The sequence below is a fragment of the Mus caroli genome, unplaced genomic scaffold, assembly GCF_978045245.1.
Source record: "Mus caroli unplaced genomic scaffold, Mus_caroli_1 scaffold_9, whole genome shotgun sequence".
NCBI classification, from domain to species: Eukaryota; Metazoa; Chordata; class Mammalia; order Rodentia; family Muridae; genus Mus; species Mus caroli.
The window spans coordinates 76,077,075-76,100,677 of NW_028227264.1; the positions used below are offsets into that span (position 1 = coordinate 76,077,075).

The following is a 23,603-nucleotide window of genomic DNA, read 5'->3' on the forward strand; positions in this document are numbered from 1 at the left end:
GAGAGAGAGAGAGAGAGAGAGAGAGAGAGAGAGAGAGAGAGAGAGAACGTGAGTCAGGACATCCCTGGGAGTTGGACAGGGGCAGTGAGAAACTGGATTATTCTACACTGGCTCTCCATCATTCCAGAGTGGGTTGGACATGCTTCCCACCTGCTTCAAAGAGGACAGGTGTCGGGAGGGGACAGATAAGTCCCATCAGACAGCAGCTGGTTTGGAGACACTGGTCAGCAGCAGGAGGGGGTACTACAGGTGACAGGCCTGCAGACCAGGGTGGGGCAGGAGGGCTGGCAGCATCCGGATGACTGGCAAGAGGAGGTCACACAGACTGGCCGGCAGCTCACAGGCACACACACAGAGGACTGGCAAGAGGGGGCCATGCATACAGTGGGCCTGCAGCTCACAGGTACACAGCAGGTCACCTGGCATCTCACAGGAACACATATGGCAGGCCTGCAGCTCAAGGGCACACAGGCTGGCTGGCAGGGGCTAGACACACAGCAAGCTGGCTGGCAGCCTGAGGAACAACTAGTGTGGCACATGGTGGCAGATCCTGGCTGGTCTGGAGGAAGATGGGAATGTCTGGCATGCTTTTCTGGTGTGGCTTTTATACCCAGCCCTATGTTCTAACTACCCAGAATGCAGCTGGCCTTCCTTGTGTTGTTTCTATTACTTGCTCCTCAGTGATTTGTCATTCTGTGATTCGTCTTCCTGAGTTATGGTCTCCATAAACAATTTTGGCTTGAAGCCAACTTAACATAAACAGGATATACTGGTTTGACTTACATGTATTTTATACTGTTGTTTCTTGGGCCATCATTAAGCCCATAGGGACATTGGCTGGATTGAGTGTGGGATCCTGTTCTTTCTCATCTTGTTCTATCAATGAAGGCCTTGAAGTGACACTGTATTTCATCATTATTATTTATTTTGACTCTCCATTGTAAAATGCAAAACTTTAACACAGAGATTGGGAAACTAGGAACTCAGGCCTAAGTTTGTCATACTTTCTATATTTGTAAATAAAGTTTTATTGGCAACAACATGCCTGTGTGCATATGTGTTGCCAGTTGTTGAGTTCAAAACATTTGCTGTCACCCCTTAACATAAAATTAGCTAGCTGCTATAGTTTCTCTTCGGTTGTGATAAAGCACTTGACTAACACAATTTAAAGAAGGAAGGATTTATTTTGGCTTACAGTGCAAGGTACAATTCACCAAGGTGGGGAAATCATGTGAGCAGGAGCTTGAAGCAGCCAGTTTGAGAAAGCAGAGAGGATGAATGCTGTGGCGGCCCAGCCACTTTTTCCACTTATATATTACCCAGGGAATGGCACCTCCAACTGTGGACTTCTCATCTCTCCTTAATTAATGCAATTGAGACAACCCCAAGCAGGCATTCCTAAAGGCTTGTCATGATTCTAGATTTTATCTACTGAATATACTAGCCACTACACTAACAATGTATAACAATGCATGATAATGTATAACAATGTATAACAAAATAACAAGTCTATTGTGTAGTGACTGCCCCAGGGATTCCTTTGTTCCTTCAGTAAATACAACTGTGTGGCTGCAGAAAGCCAGAAAGCTTTACAGCAGTGTAAATGGGTGACTTCCTGCCCTGGTTCCTGGTACTGGATCCCTACAACTGTTGCCAACCCCAGGGCTATGGAAGCTGTTGCTGCCGCCTAGGCCCCCCTATGCAGGTTTTTATGCAGTATGCTCCCTTCTTTCGAGGCCTTCTGTATGCCTAGCCCCTGTGTGCTGGTTCATCTTAATGTCAACTTGACACAAACTAGAGTCATCTGAAAGGAGGGAACCTCAATTGAGAAGATACCTTCATAAGTTTCAGCTGTAGGACATTTTCTTAATTAGTGATTGATGGGGGAGGGTCTAGCCTATTATGGGTGGTTTCATCCTTGAGCAGGTGGTCCTGAGTTCTATACACATTCAGACTGAGCAAGCCAGGGAAACAAACAAGTAAACACTATCCCTCCATCAGCTCCTGCCTCTAGGATCCTGCCCCATTTGAGTTCCTGTCCTGACTTCCTTTGAAGATGAACAGCACTACAGAAATCTCAGCCAAGTAAACCCTTTCCTCCCCAACTTGCTTTTTGGTCATGGTGGTTTCAGTGATAGAAGCCCTAACTAAGACACCCCATCAGGCAGCCTTTCTGTATGCCTGTGAACTGTAGGCCCACTGTGTGTTCCTGGAGCCTGCCATACCCATTCTGCTATGTAGGCTCCTCCAGCCCTTTAGCTTGCTACTGTGACCTGTGACCTCTGTAGCCATTCTGGCTGAGAGATGGGAACAGCCACATAACTGCCTTCCCACCAGGCTGTCCCTTGTGGCTCCGTGTAGACCTCCTAAACCTGAGGGCACTGCCTGCCTACTCTGTAACAAAGCCACTAGGCTACTAGAGCAGCAAGTGAGGCAGACTCCACATCCTTCAGCCCTTGGCTTCTAGCAGCAAAAAACATAATGAGCATCAGTAGGAGGCATCCTATGTCTGTGTACTGCTTCACTTTAGCCTTCCATGCTGCTCAGGACTGTCGCTAGAACCTTAAAAGATGACTCAGATGACTCAGGGCTCAGGTCAGCAGCAGGGTGATCACCATTGAGTGTCACCTCTATCAGAGGCTCTGCCTTACACTGGGCTGTTGTACCCCAGTGGCTCTCATTTTTTCTACTTTGTTCCTGTGGCTGCTTTGGTGAAGTGTGGAGATGGCGGGGGAGGGGTAGATGAGTGGGGGTAGGAGGGGGAGGCATTTGTTAGCATCTTGGGTCCCTGAAGGTAATTATTGGTCTCTGCTTAGCAACAAGCTGGAATCCTAAAATGCCTTCAGCCCAAGAATTTAATTTGAACCTCCAACACTCCTATCCCTCCTCCTCTTTGTAAAGATGAATGAAAACAGCCTTCATTCAGGACTGAATGACAGCCCCTGCTCCTAGAACCTATGCTTGTGTTCTCACAGGCCAAAGGGACTTCAGAGAGGGGGCTGTATCATGGGGTTTGCAAGAACCCAGTGTCACCACAGGCTAGCATCTGAGGGAAGCAGGAGGGTGGCAGGGCACTGAGGGACTGGCTCTGCAGAGCAGGGATAAGTGGGAGTTGAAGCTGAAGAGACCTCAGAACCACTCTTCCCTGGAGCATCCGTCTAAGACCTTGCCAAGCCTGGGCTTAGCTAGGGAGATCCTATGCAAGTGTGTGGCCTCCTCAAGCCGTGCTGTTGGAAGTCTGCAATGCTGGAAGCCACCAAGCCCTTGGTCCTTCTGTAGTTTAGAACACACTTGTCTACCTTGGCCTGGTGTTCCTGGCCTCTGGTCATTGCTAGCTCATCCTGGGGTAGGTAGGAAGACAGGGAAGGTGAGGGGTGAGATAGGTGTTATTTAGAACAGCAGAAAGCCACTGTTTCTTGTTGAGGCTGAAATCCAAGGTCGAGTATTTGAGAGCTGTGTCTTCTAAGGCTGTGCGGTGTTGGGGTTGTAAGGGGAGGGAGCAGCTGCCAGGCCCCAGATCTGATGCTGCTGGTATCAGGGAGCAGTCTATTGGTATGCTGGGAACCAGGAAGTTTGGGGAACAAGAAGGTGAATGAACAGGGCAGAACCAGTGTAGCTCACCTGTGGCAGATGCTCACTGTCTTACTGCTGTGAACAGACACCATGACCAAGGCAACTTTTATAAGGACAACATTTAATTGGGGCTGGCTTACAGGTTCAGAGAGGTTTAGTCCATTATCATCAAGGTGGGAGCATGGCAGCAATCAGGCAGGCATGGTGCAGGAGGAGCTAAGAGTTCTACATCTTATTCCAAAGACAAACAGGAGAAGACTGGTTTCCAGGGAGCTAGGATCAGGGTGTTTTGTTTTGTTTTGTTTTGTTTTGTTTTGTTTTGTTTTGAGACAGTGTTTCTCTGTATAGCTCTGGCTGTCCTGGAACTCACTCTGTAGACCAGGCTGGCCTCAAACTCAGAAATCTGCCTGCCTCTGCCTCCCAAGTGCTGGGATTAAAGGCGTGCACCACCACTGCCCAGCTAGGATCATGGTCTTAAAGCCCAGGCCCACAATGACACACTTATTCCTAATTGTGCCACTCCCTGGGCTAAGCATATCCAAACCATCACACTCACCAGGAATTTCCATGATAGACTCTCTGTGTGTTATATTCATGTGAATAGTGGGGTAATGCCCTCCCTGGGGTCCTGCTCATCCAACATCCTGCTGGAAGCTCCCTGGCCTGTGCTGTCATCTCCTTGGGGGAGCTCCTGCCCAGTAGAGCCCAACAATGAAACTCCATGCCACTCTCTCACCCCACAGACACCTACCTGACACCCTAGGGACACTCTTCTGGCCATAGAGAATGACTTTGTAAGTGCCAAATGTCCCCAGTGCAGTGATGATGACAGCAGACTCACAGGCCACCCTTAATGCTAAGGTTTGGACGGTAGCCTTGTGAATGTACAACATAAAGTGGTTCCCTTTTCTCAGTTCTCCTTCCCTTCTTCCATGAGTAAAGACAGAATCAACTTCCTGGAGAAAAGATTTATTTTAGTTCATGGTTGCAAAGGTTTTGGTTCGTATTTTTTGGCTCAGCCAATTTGGGACTAGTGGTGGGGACAGTATCATGATAGAGGACAAAGCTATTTACCTCCAGACAGTAATGAGAGAGAAAGTGAGAGAGGGGCAGAGCGGGGAGGGAGAGAGCCCGCATCCGGCCAGAGTTCCTGTGCTCTAGGCAGGCAAACGCAGGAGGACTGCCAGACGCTTTCCATGCAACCCCAGGTGGGCATCTGGCTATATGAAGCCACTGACCCCACATGGCGGGGGGTGGGGGGATGGCGGGGGGTGGACAAGGGGCAGCCCCCAGTACCAGGTTCTCAGTCTCCTACATCCCATGCTGGATACGGCAGAGGAGCTGAGAACAGAATAGGGGCCCCCAGGGTGGCACTAGGCTCCAGAGATAAGGGAAGGGGGGCAGGGGGAGAGAGGGGGCACTGGGTGGTTCCCACGCAGGCGAGTGTCTTTAGTTCAGGCCTTGACGAACAGAGACAATCTATGGTTTTAGAGCTTTATTGTAGAAAGGCAGGGGGAAAGAGAAAAGATGAGAGAGAGAGAGAGAGAGAGAGAGAGCAGCCATGGCCAAGAGGAGAGAAGGGGGAAGGGAAAGAAAGAAAAGGAGATAGAGAGTAAGAAAGGTGAAAGCTTAAGAGAGTGAGGTAAAAAGCTTAGAGAGTGAGGAGGGGCCAAACATCCCCTCTTATAGTGGGATTGTTATCTTGCTGTTGCTAGGTAACTGTGGGGAGGAGTCTAGCCTGAAGGCTTGGGGCATAGTCTACATGACTGTTATCCACCTGCTTCTCCTGTTGGTGCTGTGGGGGCTGTGGGGGCGGTAACTTTGACAGGAGCCAGGGGTCCAGCAGACATGAGGGAATGCCTTCTGTCCCATGTAGGTGGAAATTACCACCCACGGGTACCACAGGGTTCAAGACCTCAGCTCAACTGGAGACCAGGCTGTGTGTGCATAGCTCATTGCCCCACAGGGTGAGGAGGGACCAAGGTTGGAGCTAGCCTATGGACCCTGTCCCCTTCCTCTCTCACTTGCCATACAGTCTTGTGTGCCCTGCCACACACCCTGAAGCAATGACAGATCGCAGTGACAGATCATAGTAGAAACCTCGAGCTCAGGCCAAAGGGCCCTCTGGCTACACTGTTTCTCTCAGGGGCTTTGCCATGCACCAGAAAGCTGAATAGTGCAGCTGGGAGACCTTCCTCCCTGTCCACAGGGGATGACCATTCTCTTCTGAATATTTGAATAACCCAGTGATGGATGCAGGGTGTGAATAATCCCTGCAAAGCAGGAACAGCACACCTTCAAATCTTCCTACTGTGTTCAGCAATTCTCTACTTGGGGTTCTGCTCAACTCTTCCCATGGGGCATTCAGTTGGGGGTAGGATAGACCTTGTCAGTCCCATGGAGGTGTCTCTGCTCCCATCTATCCATGGGTCCTGCTCCACTGTCTTCTGGCTCCACCTCATTCAGTCAGTCTCAGCTGAGAGCTAAGAACACCAGCTTTCCTGGCTGGTCTAATGGCGCTCCTTTGACTCGCTAGTATTGGTGGTCCACTGGCAACCCAGTCTTGTCCTCTGCATCATCACCTTTGGGGGCCCTGCGTCCCTTGATCCTCCTCAGCCAGGCTTTAAAACTCTTGAGGTGGGGGAGAACAGTGTTGTCACAGTAGGGAGTAATCCTCACACTCTGGTGATCTGAGGCATGCTGGATGGAAACCTCTTTCCTGGCCTCCTGACATGGAAGCCCCTGCATCTCCCGCACCCCCACTCCTACCCCACCCCACCCCACCCCAGCTTGTGTTTTCAGGATTCTCAGTCTGCAACCATGCTGACTCTCAGACAGACATCGATGACTTAGGTTTTGTCCCAGTGTGCTGACTTGGCATCAGGGAATCTTTTTGTGTCTGGCTTTCTGGGGCAAGGCAACTAGGGCTAGGGTGGACAGGGTGGGAAGACACAGAAGGCTCCAGAAAATGCACACAGCTCACAGCTACTGACACGAACACTTTATTGAACACAGCAGTGGACCTGTCACATCTGGTGTGGATGCATGGTCACGAGAAGGGGGTGCTATCTGTGTCACAGAGGAATCTGTAGGGGGAGGGGCTGGGTGGCACCTTCAAACCCCATCAGGCAGCAGCTGTGTAGCCCCCAATCCATAGTGAGACAACTCTGGTGGCCCCAGGCATCTTCCAGGGGCTCCTTAGAGTGGAGAATTGCTTAGAAACAAAGATGTAGCCTGCAGAGGCTGAGAGATCCAGTCTGTCAGCAGCTGGACTTCTGGCCACAGCAGGCCTGTCTGGAGCAGGCAGGGCGGCACAGCAGGGACACACTGGAGGTTGGGCCGCGGCAGCTGGGCTGGCAGGAGGAGGCACAGCAAGAGGAGGTGGGCACACAGCAGGCAGGTCTGCACACAGGGCGACACAGCAGGGACAGGCTGGAGCAGGGCTTGCAGCACACAGGCTTGCAGCAGACAGGAGCACAGCAGGAGGGCTGGCAGCAGGAGGAGGAGCCAGAGCAGATGGGTGTGCAGCAGACAGGCTTGCAGCAGACAGGCACACAGCAGGGGGCTTGACAGCATGAGGATTGGCAGCTAGACTGCTGGCAGCATGGTCCAGAGCAGATGGGTGTGCAGCAGACAGGCTTGCAGCAAAGGGTCACACAGCAGGATGGCTGGCATGGGGAGCAGGTGCAGCAAGCTGACTGGCAGCTAGACTGCTGGCAGCATGAAGGTGTGCAGCAGGAAGATTGGCAGCAGGGGCTGGACACACAGCTCACTGGGGTGCAGATGAGGGTCAGGCAGGGGGCTGGGGCACAGCAGCTGGGGACACAGCAGCTTGACTGGCAGCAGCTGGGGGCACAGCAGCTGGACTGGCAGCAGCTTGGCTGGCAGCAGCTAGGGACACAGCAGCTGGACTGGCAGCAGCTGGGGGCACAGCAGCAGGGCTCACAGCAGCTCTCTGGGCAGTCGTCTACCTGCCAGGAGGAGTCAGTACAAGAATCACAGGAGCCGGGCAGGCAGACCCGGCTGTCGTAGCTCAGGTCACTGGAGCAGACAGACATGGTGGAGGTGGCCATGGCAGGCAGGTGTGGTAGGAGCTGTGAGTGTGTGAGCTTGTGTGAGTGTGAGGTGCTGGCTGTTAGCTTTTATACCTCCCTGAGCTTGTGTTGTCCTGGTGAGAATCTTCTCGGGCTTTCCTTCCTGCTTGCTGGAGCCCCCCTTATTAGTGCAGTGAGCAAGCCTAACCTGTGATTGTGTTTGTTTTGACTGTGCAGAAGGCCTGGAAAACACTTGAGGCCACTTCCCCCTGTGAGGTTTTAGAGGTGAGCAGGGCTTCATGGAAACAGGTATTTGTTATCCTGTGTTTGAGTGATGGGGACCTGTTGTCGTTAATTTTTATTGCTGTTTAAAACAAGAAAAATGGAAAACACATGCCTTCCATAGTACAACTCATTCAGAGGCGTATGGGCAGGTCGTCTGTCCCTCTCCAAATGCTAGCGAGATGCCAAGTCTTACACGGCACAAGGTACACAGAGGCTTGCTGGTAGGAAGCTGTGTGTGCTCCCCGAACCACCTGTGCTTTGTCGTGGAGTTTGGCATCTTCTATGGTGCCTGATTTCTCCTGAGATACTCAGCATTTCCAGTGAGACTCTGAGCTTTTTCTATTGTTATCTTTCTGTCGTTCCACGGCCAGAGATTCCACACCTGCAATGGTCACAATTCAGAAGCTCCTGGTCTACCTACCCCTGACCCCACCCCGCCATGATAGGATAGTCTGGCTGGGTTTAGAATTCTGGGTTTGTACCCAGGTGGTGGCTCACACCTTTAATCCCAGCACTGGGGAGGCAGAGGCAGGAGGATCTCTGAGTTCGAGGCCAGCCTGATCTACAGAGCAAGCTCCAGGACGGCCAGGGCCACACAGAGAAACCCTATCTCAAAAAACAAACAAGCAAGCAAAAATTCTAGGTCTTGAACCAATGTCCCTCAAGACACAGGTGGCAATACTTATTCTGGTGCCCATGTTACTGAGCAGAGGCAAGCGGAGTTTCTCCAGTTCGCCTCCTGCCTTTCAACCTCTGTCTGTTGTTTCCTTCCTGAATGCTGGGCTTGTTCTAGAATGCCTGTGTCTGAGCTAGGTGTTGCTTTGTTGACTATGAATTCTTTCAGTATGACCTCTCTTCTCAGGATTACCTTAAAAACCATTTCTCCTTCCATGGCTTTTCCTCCCAAGCTCTAGACATGGTGTAAGCCTTCAGCGTGTCTCTATCCCTTGTTTTCCTCAGTTTTATCTTTTCATACCCTTCCTTGTGAGATTGTCTTGGTTTTATTTCCAGACACATTCTGCCTCTAGAGAGTCATCTTAACTCTCTATGAAAATTAAGATCCTATGGACACACCAGGTACTCCACTCCCAGTGTGGCCTCAATGAGACTCATCTGCCATTTCCTGTCTGGATCAGTCTCTAAAGCCACCATGACAGATCTGTGTATCCTGTAGCTAGCTGTGCAGAGAGGGCTGGCTTCCCTTGTGTGGTATGGCTGGGTGTTCTCTCAGGTTGCTGGGAGCAGCAGGGATATACCTGCATTTTTTAAAATTCCTCTTTTTTCTTTTGGAGACAGTAGCTCCTATAGTCCAGGATAGCCTCACTATGTAAGCCAAGGTTTTCCCTGAACTCTTGATCCTCTTGCCTCCATATCCCAGAAGTGTGTCACCACCCTGGGCTTATGAGTGGATGCGTCTTCTGGTGAACTCATTTCTTTCTAGAACCTTGTATGTCTTCTGTGGTCAATCCTACTCCCCACCCCCACTTCCAATTCCCAGCGTCTTGATGGTTTGTTTCTTCAGCTCTGGTCTCACAAATCTTTTCAGCTTTTCATCTTAGTCTGAGTCTCCTGTTCATTCCCAGGACTCCATCCTCCCTGGCTCCTGATGTTGGCTCATGCCTTCCCTACCCTGGTTTCCAGCTTTCCTGATCTGTGTCTTAGCCCCCCTGCACTTCTGCACCACCCCCCAACCAGTCCCCTGCACATCTCCCCTTCAGCCTCACCACACTACACCCATCCTGCAGCCTATTGGCAAGCACCCTCACCTGCGGGCTTCTGCTTTACTTTCTAAGAACTCTGGGTGTCTACCTTCCCTCTCCCCTACCTTCCCTCTCCCTTTCTCCTTCCCTGTCTTCATTCTCTAGGAGAGCATCCTGCTCTTAGTTCACAACCTCCCTCATCTATTGATTTCACTTTCCAGAGCTGGAAAACTGCAAAATGAAAAATTGCAGAAATAAATGAGGCCGGCTTGAGGTTTGGTCTGTTGCTATGTATCATCATAATAATACCGGCCCCCAAGATCTGGTTGCCTCGGAGATGAGAAGATCCTCATGTACACCAAGTGATGCTATGTGACCTTGCTCTGTAATTTAAAACTATAAAAAGATGTAGCCACAAGCGGCCACGAGAGGCCACGGGTCACTGGGCTCCAGAAAGGAAAGCTGGGGGTGGATGGGAGGGACAGCAAGAGAAATAATGGAGCCAAGACAAGGTTCTCAGATCAAGGCTCAACTTTAATTCTTGAGTCTGAATTTCTAAAAGGGGGAAACCCATCCCCCACCTTGTCAGGCTCTCATTGGGAAGAAAAGCTCAGCTGCTCAGGAGGTAGTGGCTTCTTGCAGAAAGCTGCAGATATGGCAGGACAATAGACTTTACCTAGGTCAGAAGACTCCACCCTAGGTGGGCTAGCCAACTGTGACAAAACAAGGTCTGATTCATCCCACTCAAGGCTGGGGAGAGGACACAAAAAATGCTGATAGTCTATAGCTGGGTAGAGGAGAGGTAGGTGAGGTTTTGGTTCCCAGGTTTGGGTCTGAGGCAGGACCATGGGAAGGGAGAGAGAAGGTGAAGAATGGAGAAGATGCCGTGGGGTAGATGAGTCATGAAAACATGGCCATGAGGGCTGGCCAATTGGAGTAAGAGCAGCCCGGACAGAACATGATAAATTATATCCCAGGGTTATTGATAGAAAAGTAGGCAAAAATAGCTTAGAGGGTAGATATCTTCTCAGCTCTAGTGCTTTAAAAGCTTAAAGTCTTATTATGAATATAAAATTTTTATGTCTTTTGTCTGAGAACGGAATGATCTAATGCAGTGTAGAAACCTCCAATTTGAAATTAAATATTTACTACAACAGCAGACTTTATTTATTTATTTATTTATTTATTTTTGCTACTAAGACTATTTTATTTTTTTTTCCTTTTTTAATTAGGTATTTTCCTCATTTACATTTCCAATGCTATCCCAAAAGTCCCCCATACCCTACCCACCCACTCCCCTACCCACCCACTCCCACATTTTGGCCCTGGCACTCCCCTGTACTGGGACATATAAAGTTTGCATGTCCAATGGGCCTCTTTCCAGTGATGGCCGACTAGGCCATCTTTTGATACATATGCAGCTAGAGACAAGAGCTCCGGGGTACTGGTTAGTTCATAATGTTGTTCCACCTATAGGGTTGCAGATCCCTTTAGCTCCTTGGGTACTTTCTCTAGCCCCTCCATTGGGGGCCCTGTGATCCATCCAATAGCTGACTGTGAGCATCTACTTATGTGTTTGCTAGGCCCCGGCCTAGTCTCACAAGAGACAGCTATACCAGGGTCCTTTCAGCAAAATCTTGCTAGTGTATGCAATGGTGTCAGCGTTTGGAGGCTGATTATGGGATGGATCCCTGGATATGGCAGTCTCTAGATGGTCCATCCATTTGTCTCAGCTCCAAACGTTGTCTCTGTAACTTCTTCCATGGGTGTTTTGTTCCCAATTCTAAGAAGGGACAAAGTGTCCGTCCACACTTTGGTCTTCGTTCTTCTTGAGTTTCATGTGTTTTGCAAATTGTATCTTATATCTTGGGTATTCTAAGTTTCTGGGCTAATATCCACTTATCAGTGAGTACATATCATTTGAGTTCTTTTGTGATTGGGTTACCTCACTCAGGATGATGCCCTCCAGGTCCAACCATTTGCCTAGGAATTTCATAAATTCATTCTTTTTAATAGCTGAGTAGTACTCCATTGTGTAAATGTACCACATTTTTTATATCCATTCCTCTGTTGAGGGACATCTGGCTTCTTTCCAGCTTCTGGCTATTATAAATAAGGCTGCTATGAAACTTATTTTTGTTATGGCACACTATTGTAAGTGTTCCTGTTGGCACGTGGTTCATCTTCTGAGGCAGGCGTCCTTGGAGGTGCCTCGGGGCTGGAGGAACCCTCAGGCTGGTGCTTAGCCATGCTCGGTGTTTCAGGCACTCATGGGTGTCTTGAGGTGCTGTTCCAGCTCCCTGGGGGGTGGGGGTGTTGTCATCTGCCCACTTGTGCATCTTCCTCCTCTGATTTTGTTCAAGTCCTTCGCTGACTTCCAGATTTTGTGGCAAGGGTCCCAGTCACTTGGTCACATTGCTGAAGTGACCCCAGCACAGGAGACTCTGTGGGAGGTTGTTTGTCTGTCTCTTGCTGGGTTAGAGGTGACATCCATCCTGGGCACCTGTGGCAGGTCAGTGGTTCTTCTTTGGGATTGGCACCGTCATCTGAAGATCTCTGGTACCCACAGCCATCCTCTGAGCCCTGACCTGGGACTCGCATCCTGTCTCCATTTGGTTCAACTTCAAAGTTCACCTTCAGAATTAAGGGTATATGGCCATGAGTCCCATGTTCTCAGACAGTATCCTGGGTAAGGTGAAGGGATGGGACTGTCAGTCACAGGGGCCCAGTGATGGCCTGCAGCTCCTACTAGGTAGTTTTCCTGAGAAATGCTTGGTGTGCCATGGTGCCACCACTTAAAGAGAATGACCAAGGGTATCAGAACTTTTGGCTGTCATCAGTGTGTGCCTTAGCTCATTTCAGGCTCCTTGCCCTTGAGTGGTCCTTCTGTCCTCCCCTGCCCTACCTCAGACATCCACGGTCATGGTGTGTTGATTTTGAATATGCTTGGCCCAGGGAGTGGCACTATTAGGAGGTGCGACCTTGTTGGAGCGGGTGTGGCCTTGTTAGAGGAAGTGTGTCACTGTGAGGGTGGGCTTTTGAGACCCTCCTCCTAGCCACACAAGAGTCATTTCTTCTAACTGCTTTCCGAACAAGAGGTAAGACTCTATTACCATGCCTGCTTGGATGCTGCCATGCTCCCACCATGATGATAATTGACTGAACCTTTGAACCTGTAAGTCAGCCCCAATTAAATGTTGTCCTTTATGGGAGTTGCCTTGCTCATGGTGTCTGTTCACTGCAGTAAAACCCTCACTAAGACCCATGGTTTAGGCACAGAATGTCCCCAGAAGCTTAAGTGTTGAACGCCTGTTCCCTAGTTGGTGGTACTGTTTGGGAAGGTGGATGAAACATTAGGTTATTGGCCTTACTGGAGGAAGTAGGCCACTGGGGGCGGGCCTTTTGAGGTTCATCCTGCCCTTCCTCCTTTCTGCTTCCTGTCTGCCATGAAAGGAGCCACCTTGGCTCCATGCTCGGGTTCTGTGGCTTTCTATCTTATCACAGGCTCAGAAGGAACGGGGTAAGAGCTGGATGCTTTGGAACCACGAGTCAGGGGACTTACCCCCGACCCCTGATTCTACATACCATCCTTAGCTCTCTATGCTGATATTTGTCTCAGCATTCATTGAGCAGTCTGACTGGCCTGTATCCCTGCTGTCCATTCCCAGAAGTCTTGTTCTGTGTTTTCCACACGTGACCTCATGTCATCTCATCAAGCACGATGTTTCCACCTGGCTGCCTCCTCTATAGCTGTGTGATGTGCCCTGTGTGGACAGCCCACATACATCAATCCACCCTCCTGCTGTGGACATTTGAGTAATTTCCTGTATCTGTTAGCGGTGTGAACCTGAGTGGGGAATGCTCTATATCGATGGATGTTCTCATTTCTCCCAGGATGAAACCTGGGGCTGGCCTGACAGAGTTCCTTGGTCACCTTGTGATTTAAAGCTTTGGAAACAGTCTTTCAATGTGGCCCCACCAGGAAAGAGGCTCATAGGAGACAGGGGACATACTCTCCAGGTACTGGAGGGCATCCCTCTGGCATACTGGTCACTAAGCAGGTGAGGTCCTGTGTTTTGGACATCAACGTGCAGATGTGAGAGGGGAAGACATATGTTGGGTGTGACCTCCAGTCAGGTTGGGCCTTACCTGCTGGCCATTCAACAACCACAGCAGTATCATGTGACCATCATCATGGCCCTTTGGGACCTCTTATCTATGGGCACATAGATTTGTTCCCAAGAAAGTGGACAAGGCTGTGTCATTTGCTCTCTGGTGCTGGGATGTCTCAGTAGTTATCTTGGGTAGTTTTCTGAGTGGGGGAAGGGAGGTGACCCCTGAGCACAGGAAGCACTGTGTGGGGCACCTGGGACTGCTGGCACAGCTGGTGTTACCTCATGTGTCAATCACTCTTGTTGCTGCTGTAACAAAATGCCTGACAGGAAGCAACTTAATAGAAGAAAAGGTTCATTTTCTTCTTAATAGAAGAAAAGGTTCATGACTCACGGTTGCCAGGGACACAGTCCATCACAGTGGGAACAGCACAGTGTCAGGAGAATGAGGCGACTGTGTTCCGTGTGCCCTGGACTATTCCCTGCCTGACTCTACCTGCTCTTGGGGGTTGGAGGTGAGGTAGTGCAGAGTCCATGACACAGGCTCTGGGAGCAGGTAAGAAATGCTGCAGCGGGCTCACCTGAGCACTGCTGCAAACTCCTTTAATACCCTCTTCCCACACCCCCATTGGTCCCAAGAAGGCATCTCTTCTAAACATCAGTTTCTAATTGGCTGACATTGTCTGCACTGGCAATCCTTGGTCTCTCAGGCAGTCCTCCATTAGGTCCTCGTGCAGGAGGTGGGTTGTTGACTCTGTTCCACATCAGTTCCAAACCCCAAGGCCAGGTAGGTAGTCTAGGGCACAGGCAACACCGCTGGTCAAGAAGGGGGGGGGGAGGCAGGGAATGCCCATATTCAGCTTGCTTTCTTCTTCCTTTTATCCAATCCTGGACCCCAGTGCATAGAATGGTGCCACCCATTTAGGGTGGGCATTCCCATCTCAGTTAATCTGATCTGGAAACTCTCCCCCAGACATGCTGACTTGGTCACCGTTCTCTGCTGTGAAGAGACACATGACCAAGGCAACATATAGAAGAAAGCATTTTATTAAGCGCTTGCATATAGCTTCAGAGGGTGAGTCCATGGCTGTCATGGCAGGGAGCACAGAAACAGGTACACAGGCATGGCGCAGGAACAGCAGCTGAGAGCTCACATCTCAACCCATACAGAAAGAGCAAGATTGGGCCTGACTTGGACTTTTGAAACCTCTAAGCCCACCCCCAGTGACACACCTCCTCCAACATGGCCATGCCTCCTAATCCTTCCCAAAACAGTTTCACCGACTAGAGATCAAGCCTTCAAATACATGACCTTAAGGAGGCCTGCAGCTAGTCCTCTGTGGTCGAGGGTAAAGGGTTGGGAATAACTAGAGCAGTGGAGAAGCAGCCTGTGGGGAATAGTTCCCCAGATAAGGACTTGGGTCAGCAGCGAGACTTCTGGCCTGAGGAGAAGAAACCACATATGTTGACAAATTTGTTTCCATGGTGATAACAGATCCGGTCAAATTGACATTATTTTTTTTTTTAACTTTTTTTTTTTTTAAAGATTTATTTATTATATGTAAGTACACTGTAGCTGTCTTCAGACACTCCAGAAGAGGGAGCCAGATCTCGTTGCGGATGGTTGTGAGCCACCATGTGGTTGCTGGGATTTGAACTCCTGACCTTCGGAAGAGCAGTCGGGTGCTCTTACCCACTGAGCCATCTCACCAGCCCCAAATTGACATTATTAATCACCCCATTCCACCCAGCATTTACTCAAGTGGTCCCTGTGCTCCGACAGGGTGGGATGTTGGATCTGGAATGCCAGTCACCGAGACAGGATATCAGTTCCACAGTGTGTAGAGCAGCTCCTTGGAAAGGCTCCTGGGCACGAGGGCTGCAGGAAGGGTGCTGGAATCTAGGAGGAGTGCATTGGCAAGAGGTGTCCAAAAGACTGTACAAGGTTGGCGTTCTTGGGGCTTCTGAGCCCTATAGCTGGAGCTGGAGCCCTGGTTGAGACGTGGACCCTGGGAAGGGTAGAGCTTCCATGAGAGATGGAGACAGAATGAGCATTGTCATAGAGGGCTGGTTCCCCAGGGGAGACTGCAGATTGTCAGTCCCTATAGGACAGTCATGTTCAGGTGAACCCCAGCGCTTAGGAGCAGCTGTGGGGCTAGGAAGGATATATGGCTCAGGGGTCCATGGCTTCCTGGTTGTCATTTTCCCCCACAGTCCTAAACTCAGATACCGAGTAGCTGCTCTGAGAAGAGCCAGGCTGTACCCTTGAGCTAGGTTTCATTTGATGCATGAGATATGGACCCACCATGCCCACCCACCCCTTGACACACACACGCACACACACAAGACATAGGTCATTAGGAGACAGAGGCAGGTTTAAAGATTTATTTTTCTTTAATTTTAAGAGTGTGTGTGTGTGTGTGTGTGTGTATGGTATGTGTGTATGCTCATGCACACATGTATTTGTACATGCATGCGCAAAATGAGTTCAGGTGTTTGCAGAGGGCAGCAAAGTCCTTGGAAAAGGAATTACAATTCACAGCAGACACCCTCTGTGCACTGGGAACAGGACTCAGGTCCTATGCGAGTGTATGTGCTCTTTACCCCTGAGCCATCTCTCCAGCTCCTAAAGGCAGGCTTATGAGAATATGCATAGTAGCAGGTCAGGTAAGGTCTCCTTAAGACTAGGGCTGCTGGAGTTGGGAATAATCTTATGACTTGAGGCCTAAGAAGTCAGTGGAACTCCATTCAGGCAGCCTCAGGGAAGGGCTCAGAGGCCAACCACCGGCTGGGTGGCCATGGCTAGTCTTCTGTGGTCAAGGCTAGAGGGTGGGAATGGCTACAGCTAGCAGGAGCAGAGTGAGGGGGAAAGCAGCCTGTATTGGATAATACCCCAGAGGAGGACTTGGGATCAGCAGCTGGACTTCTGTCCACAGCAGGCCTGTCTGGAGCAGGCAGGGCGGCACAGCAGGGACACACTGGAGGTTGGACAGCAGCAGCTGGGCTGGCAGGAGGAGGCACAGCAGGAGGAGGTGGGCACACAGCAGGCAGGTCTGCACACAGGGCGACACAGCAGGGACACACTGGAGCAGGGCTTGCAGCAGACTGGAGCACAGCAGGAGGGCTGGCAGCAGGAGGAGGAGCCAGAGCAGATGGGTGTGCAGCAGACAGGCTTGCAGCAGACAGGCACACAGCAGGGAGATTGGCAGCATGAAGACTGGCAGCTAGACTGCTGGCAGCATGGTCCAGAGCAGATGGGTGTGCAACAGACAGGTTCACAACACAAAGGCTCACAACAGATAGGTTCACAGCAGGGCTGCTGGCAGGGAGAAGAGGTGCAGCAAGAGGACTCACAGCTAGACTGCTGGCAGCATGAGGAGGAAGCGCCACAGCAGACTGGCACACAGCAGACAGGCTTGCAGCAAAGGGTCACACAGCAGGGCTGTTGGCAAGGGGAACAGGTACAGCAAGCTGGCTGGCAGCTAGACTGCTGGCAGCATGAGGGTGTGCAGCAGGAAAATTGGCAGCAGGGGCTGGACACACAGCTCACTGGGGTGCAGACAAGGGTCAGGCAGGGGGCTGGGGCACAGCAGCTGGGGACACAGCAGCTGGGCTGGCAGCAGCTGGGCTGGCAGCAGCTGGACTGGCAGCAGCTGGGGGCACAGCAGCAGGGCTCACAGCAGCTCTCTGGGCAGTCATCCACCTGCCAGGAGGAGTTGGTGCAAGCGTCAGAGCAGACAGACATGGTGGAGGTGGCCATGGCAGGGTTGGCTGGAGGAGGGTGTGTGTGTGTGTTGAGTGACTGTGTGAGTGTTGAGTGAATGTGTGTGTGTGAGATGCTCTGTGCTCTGTGCTTTTATCCTCCAGGCATGTTTTGCTGCAGGAGGCTCTGCACACTTTCATTTCCTTGTTATTCAGTCTGGAGGATGCTCTGCAGGGCTCAGTCATTAACTCCTGTTGGGCTGGTTGCTCCAGCAATAAACACATCTGGAGGGAAAGCACAGACTTCCTGGGCTGACCCTGTGCCCCCTGTCTTGTGGTGCCTGCCAGGGTACCTGGTGATGATGCTGAGCGCTTAGACTATTGTGTCCTCCAGCCCTGTCATCCTTCAAGGGGTGGTCCAGCCTGCCTGAGGCAGGAGAGAGGTGATGGCCCCATCACAGGCTTATCTGTCCTGCATCCAGGACCAGCACTTTAGCAAGAACATCCCACTCATAGCCTCAGCTCTCAAGTATCCTTGATATTGTCACAAGCCTGGGTTCAGTGATGCCCCAGACAACAGTAAACAGAGGTACCTTCACAGAAACAAGTGAGCAGAGATCAGCATTTGCTGCACTGAGTAGGGCTTCTGTGCCACACAGTGTGGGCTTTCTGCCTCAAATACATGCTGCAGTTTCGCATACAACCTCTGTTCCATTGACTTCTCCACACAAGTTCATGTGTGACCAGTGTCTTCAACATCTGGGCCCAGAGGCGTGCTATAGAGTTGTGATAGCCACAGCTCATGACCCCTCTGGACCTCTGTAAGTGTAAGTATTTGTATGTTGATGAGAGAGTATGTGTATGTATATTTGTTCTTAAGGAGTGGCCCCTGCTCCTCTATGTCCAGTCTTAGGATTGCTCTGTCTTCTTAATAAATTAGTTTGGACAGTCCTTTGTCTTAGATGCAGTTTTCTCTCCTTTCATGGAGTTTTGATGGTTCTGGGCAGCAGGTTCCCTGGACTGTGAGTGTTCTGAGGCTCATCACTGACTTCTCTAACAATGTCCTCTGCTGCCCTGTGCTTTCTTAATCTTGGTGGTTTAATTTCTTGGGCTGGTGAGATGGCTCAGCTGGTGGGAGCACTGACTGCTCTTCTGAAGGCCCTGAGTTTGATTCCCAGTGGCCACATGGTGGCTCACAGCCATCCATGGTGAGAACTGATGCCCTCTTCTGGTGTATCTGAGGTCAGCTACAGTGTACTTAAGTATAATAATAAATAAATCTTTTTTAAAATTTTCTCTTCTCTTGTGTCCCTTGTGTTTTTGTGACTTGCCTGAGATACCACAGTTGAGTCTTTGGTCAGGAGATTGGCTTTTATGCCTTGATTTTGTAGCTTTAGCTCATGCATGTGGATTTCTGATTCATCTTGAGTTAATTTTTTTTGATGTGGATTAGCATATAGCCTTATGTTCAGCATGTGACTGTCCCAGCAACATTTGTGGGAGAGACCATCCTTAGGTCACCACATGTCCTGGTGCTGTTGTTAGAAATCAGGTGATTTGGCTTAGTCCACTGATGTACACACCCACCATTGCTGCGGAAGCAACAGCAGCACCATGGTTTTGACCCCAAGGACTTTACTGCTGGTAATCATATTCCTCATTGCCTAATGGCTTTGGCTCTAGCCTCCAGTGCAGTGTTGAGTGGATGTGGACAGCCTTACCTTGTACCTCTCCTTAGAAAGGGTTATGGGTAGCCTTCATGGGCGTCCTGTTTCCCACTGAGGACATTCTGTTGGTTTTGTTGAGTGTCTCTATCAGGAAAGGGTGCCGGATCTTTCTGGGCATCTTTTTATCCATGACTGAGATGGATGTGAAGTTCCTTAGGCCACTCAGGTCTACAAAGCCGCTGAGTCAGCTTCGCGTTCCTCTGCTCCCTGTCTGTGCAGTGCAGTCCTTTCCTATGCTGCTGGGCTCGGCCTGATTGTGTTTTGTGGATGGGAAATGGTAGTAGGAGAACTCGTAATTCTTTTCTAGATGTTTGCTGTTGTTTGGGTTATCATCCCATCGACCCCAATCCCTATGAAGCTGAACTGCGAAGAACCCAACAGCTCTGGTACACTGAGGACAGCTGACCATGTCAGAAAGCCATTGGTGGTGCAATACAATAAGAAAGAAGAAATGGAAGGCCTGCAGAGATGGCTCAGAGGTTAAGAGCACTGACTGCTCTTCCAGGCGTCCTGAGTTAAATTCCCAGCAATCACATGGTGGCTCACAACCATTTGTAATGGAATCTGATGCCCTCTTCTGGTCTGAGTACAGCAACAGTGTACTCATATACATAAATAAGCAAATAAATAAATTAATTAATTAATAAATCTTTTGAAGAAGGAGAGAGATGAGGAGGAAGAGAAGGAGAAAGAGAAAGAGGAGGAGCAGGAAAAGGAGGAGAAGGAAGAGGAGAAGGAGGGGAAGAAGGAGGAGGAGGAGGAGGAGAGATAGAAGGAAAAGGAGGGCTCGGAGAATACCGTGCACAGCCATACAAATCAAACGAAGCAGCATCAGCTTTCCCTACCCTGCAGGCCAGCTCACAGCTTAGGCCAAAGTAATCTCAATGAATTTGAAACTGTTGAGATCATATGAGGTGTAACCTCAAGACAGAAAGAAATAGAAATGAAAACGGAAGGAGAACCAGAGAGTTCACACCAATCTGTAGAAATAGAAGACACACTTAGGTAGCCAGGGAGTCAGGGGCAGAGGCTGGAAGATACAAGAGGTAGTTGAAAATGAAAACACAACAAACCCATGCTGGAATGCAGCCAAAACAACACAAGAGGGAAACTCATAGCCTTGAAGGAAGCGCCCAGACCAGCTATCTAAACTCATACCTCAAGGAACCAGGAGCAGGAAGCACAAACAATCCAGAGACAGCAGTGCACAGGAAACACAAATTAGAGCCAGACATGGAGGTCAGAGAAAAGCAGCCATTGGGACAGGGGCCACAAAGAGCCACACTTCCTGGTGTTTAACCCAAGGAAAGGAAAAGGAGCCATAAATAACTAAAATCACAGGGGGAAACAGGGTCCTGATGTGTGTTTACATGAGCAAGATGGGGTAGATAGAAGAGCACACTGAACCAAGTACTGTGCCACCATAGTTGGTGACAGACGAGGGGACTCAGGTGTCAAGGACAGACTCCAGGCAGCCTGGAAACCAGCTGTAGACAAATCTCATGTCTTCCTGTGGCTTCAAATGCTATTCCAAGTTCTTTCTGCCATGAATAAAAAAAATCAACTATTACAGAGCACTTGTGTGAGCCATAAACTCTCCTAACTATGCAGAAATACCTTATTTTCTCTTTTTTTTTTTTTCTTTTCTGCGATTAAGCCTGGCCTCCTGCACATGCCCCCTAAGCACTTCATGTTGGAGTAGTTATAGGGAATTAAGGCTTTTATGTATTTTTCTCTTATTTTCAGACCAGGACTTTACTAGGTTGGCTTTGAACTTGCAATTTTCATGCTTCGGCGATCTAAGTAGTTTGGGACTGTAGGTAACAGTTATCATGGACACCTCCCCTTTGTGTTCAAAGACAATTTGCTGTCCACTTTTGAATGGACTGTCTCCTCCCTATCCTTTAAGTATGCCACACCATTGCCCTCTGGCCTTGGATTCAGGTGAGAAATGAGCTTCTAACTGGCACTGTTGTCCTATAGACACTGTAACTGCATCAGCGTGTGTCTTCTGGGTTATCTTTGTGTTTCCTCCCCCTGGAGTTCATTGTGCTTCTTGGACATGAAGCTCTAGGAGCCCAGTCTCTTTGGGGGAAGGGTTTCATTTATTTCTGGAAATACACCAACTATTTTTTGTCGGAATAGTGTACCCTGGAGCTTTACCATCTCAGCTGTAAAGGGCACATTTCGATGGAACTGCAGAACACTGCACCTCTCACGACCACCCAGCTACCTAGTCCGTTCACCATGTAAGAAACAAAACAAGGGACTGGATAGAGGGCTCTGCAGTTAAGAGCACTGGGTGCTTTTTCAGAGGTCCTGAGGTCAATTCCCAGCAACCACATGGGGACTTGCAACCATCTGCAATGGGATCCCATGCTCTCTTCTGACCTGCAGGTGTACACGCAGATAGAGCACTCACCTAAAATAAATGAATGAACCTGAAAAGAGTGTACATTAAAATAGGTAAAAACAGGGCTGGAGAGATGGTTCAGCAGTTAAGGGCACTGACTGCCCTTCCAAAATTCCTGAGTTCAATTTCCAAGAACCACATAACGCCTTACAACTGTCTATAATGGAACCAGATGCCTTCTTCTGGCATGCAGGTGTACATGCAGGTAGAGCACCTATGTAAAATAGATAAATAAATCTCAAAAAAGAATACATTAAAAAGGTAAAAGGAAACAAACAAGAATAAAATCAAAACAAGCAACAACAACAACAAATCCCTGTCCCTATCTGATGCTAACTTGCCCCCCTCTTCAGCCTGGGGAACCCCAGTCTTGCTCTCAGTTGTTTAAGCTTTCTTCATGTATATTCCAATCCTTTGTCACTCTCTCCTGCTGTGTGTCCTATTAAGCCAGGGTTGTTTCCTATGTCTTGTGTATTCTGCAGGCCAGCAAGACTGGGCGGACCTCACTGCCTTCTTTCTGGGTCCTGCTTTCCAAACTGGAATATTTCAGTTTGCCTGTCTTTCTAGCTTCTAAGCTTTTCTTCAGCCTGCTCAGCTCTGTGATTGAACTGACAGTTTGCGAGAGTCTCTGAGAACATTGGGGTCAACAGAGTGACAAGCCACTGGAGAACAAGAAGGCAGCTGGGCACAACAGGACTCAGTAGCTGGTGTTGGTTCAAACTTTGTCAGTCTGACCCTAGGCTGTTTCTTTTCTGCCTATTTAGACTCAGCAGCATCATTGCAAACAATTCTTGTGAGTAACTTAATCCATCCTTCCCAGCAAATCATACCCAAGTCTCTTCGAGGGACAAAGTAAACAAAATGCAGATCAGACTACATCAAAACCCTTTAAAGTCCATGGGATACGTTCCATCAAGATAATAGACTCTCTAGAGAAACATAAGTTTACAGGAAGGGTATGGCAAAGGGTCTGGTGTCTAAAAGTCTCTGGCCACACTGATGGCACAAAGGTCACTGGTCACAAAGCACTCACCTGCTCCAGCCTTCTGGATGGAGAAGGGGTTTTGCATCCTTCTCCTTGAAGGAACAGCCATAAGTGCGTACAGTTCCAGGTTCCCTCAAAGACATCTGTGTCCCCTACACCAGTACCTTCCTACATTTAGTTCCTTTTAAGGCATGTCCCCTCCCCTCCCCAATTCTCCTTTGTTTGCCATTGTAGACAGGGCTTGCCGTTCAGTGTGTCTGGTCTCATAGGCTCTTTGCCTTGTGCCACACCCTCTGTCTTGACTTCTTTATGCCCTGATTTGTAGTCTTTGCTTCTTCTGGATTGGGATGTGGTTCATTCTCGCGTTTGTGAGACCTTGGGGAGCACACCTAAAGTGAGAGCTTAGGTTGTTTGATTTCGGTCTTGTCTTTCTATCTCCTGATGTGGGTATTCCTGATAAGAACTTCACTCATTGCTGCTTTTGTTCTTTCCCGGGGCTTCTGTAGGTGGTATTTATAGGATCAGTGGCTGTCTTAGTTAAGGTTTTACTGCTGTGAACAGACAGCATGACCAAGACAAGTCTTATAAAGGATAATATTTGATTGGGGCTGGCTTACAGGATCAGAGGTTCAGTCCATCATCATCAATGTGGGAGCATGGTAGCATGCAGGCAGGCATGGTACAGGAGGCGCTGAGAGTTCTACATGTTCATCTGAAAGTTGCTAGTGGAAGAAGACTCGCTTGCAGGCAGCTAGCATGAGGGTCTTAAAGCCCATACCTCCAGTGACACACCAACTTCAACAAGGCCACTGCCACTCCAATGAAGCCATGCCCACTCAAACAAGGCTACACCTATTCCAACAAAGCCACACCTTCTAATAGTGCCACTCCTTGGGCCAAGCATATACAAACCCTTACATATTCGATTCATTTCTATTTCTCTATGGCATTCTAGTATTCTGACACTTTCATATGGAAATCCCAATGGTATTAGACTTTCTGCCATTTCTGCATAATAAGACTCTATTCATCCCTTCTTGTAATACTGGAATCATGGCCATGAATTCATTTT

General features: G+C 49.4%; 2 protein-coding genes across 22 annotated transcripts in view; one reads left to right on the forward strand and one right to left on the reverse strand.

Moving 5' to 3' along the window:
• The window catches only part of Tspear (thrombospondin type laminin G domain and EAR repeats), a 205,471-nt gene that overhangs the window by 51,494 nt on the left and 130,374 nt on the right, over positions 1-23,603 (forward strand). The window lies entirely within an intron of this gene.
• On the reverse strand, positions 6,834-17,464 carry LOC110303465 (uncharacterized). 21 transcript variants are annotated; one of them, XM_021174557.1, is made up of 3 exons: positions 17,359-17,464; positions 16,897-17,283; positions 16,616-16,809 (listed from the first exon to the last, which is right to left on the reverse strand). In XM_021174557.1, exons 1-3 carry the CDS (start codon positions 17,462-17,464, stop codon positions 16,616-16,618), a joined length of 687 nt encoding a protein of 228 aa, XP_021030216.1. The 21 variants fall into 21 exon arrangements, with proteins under 21 accessions (XP_085699040.1, XP_021030222.1, XP_085699045.1 ...); XM_021174559.1 differs by having other exon boundaries at positions 16,616-16,901; positions 17,100-17,297; positions 17,349-17,464; XM_085842914.1 differs by lacking the exons at positions 16,616-16,809; positions 16,897-17,283 and adding an exon at positions 6,834-7,544 and having other exon boundaries at positions 17,408-17,464.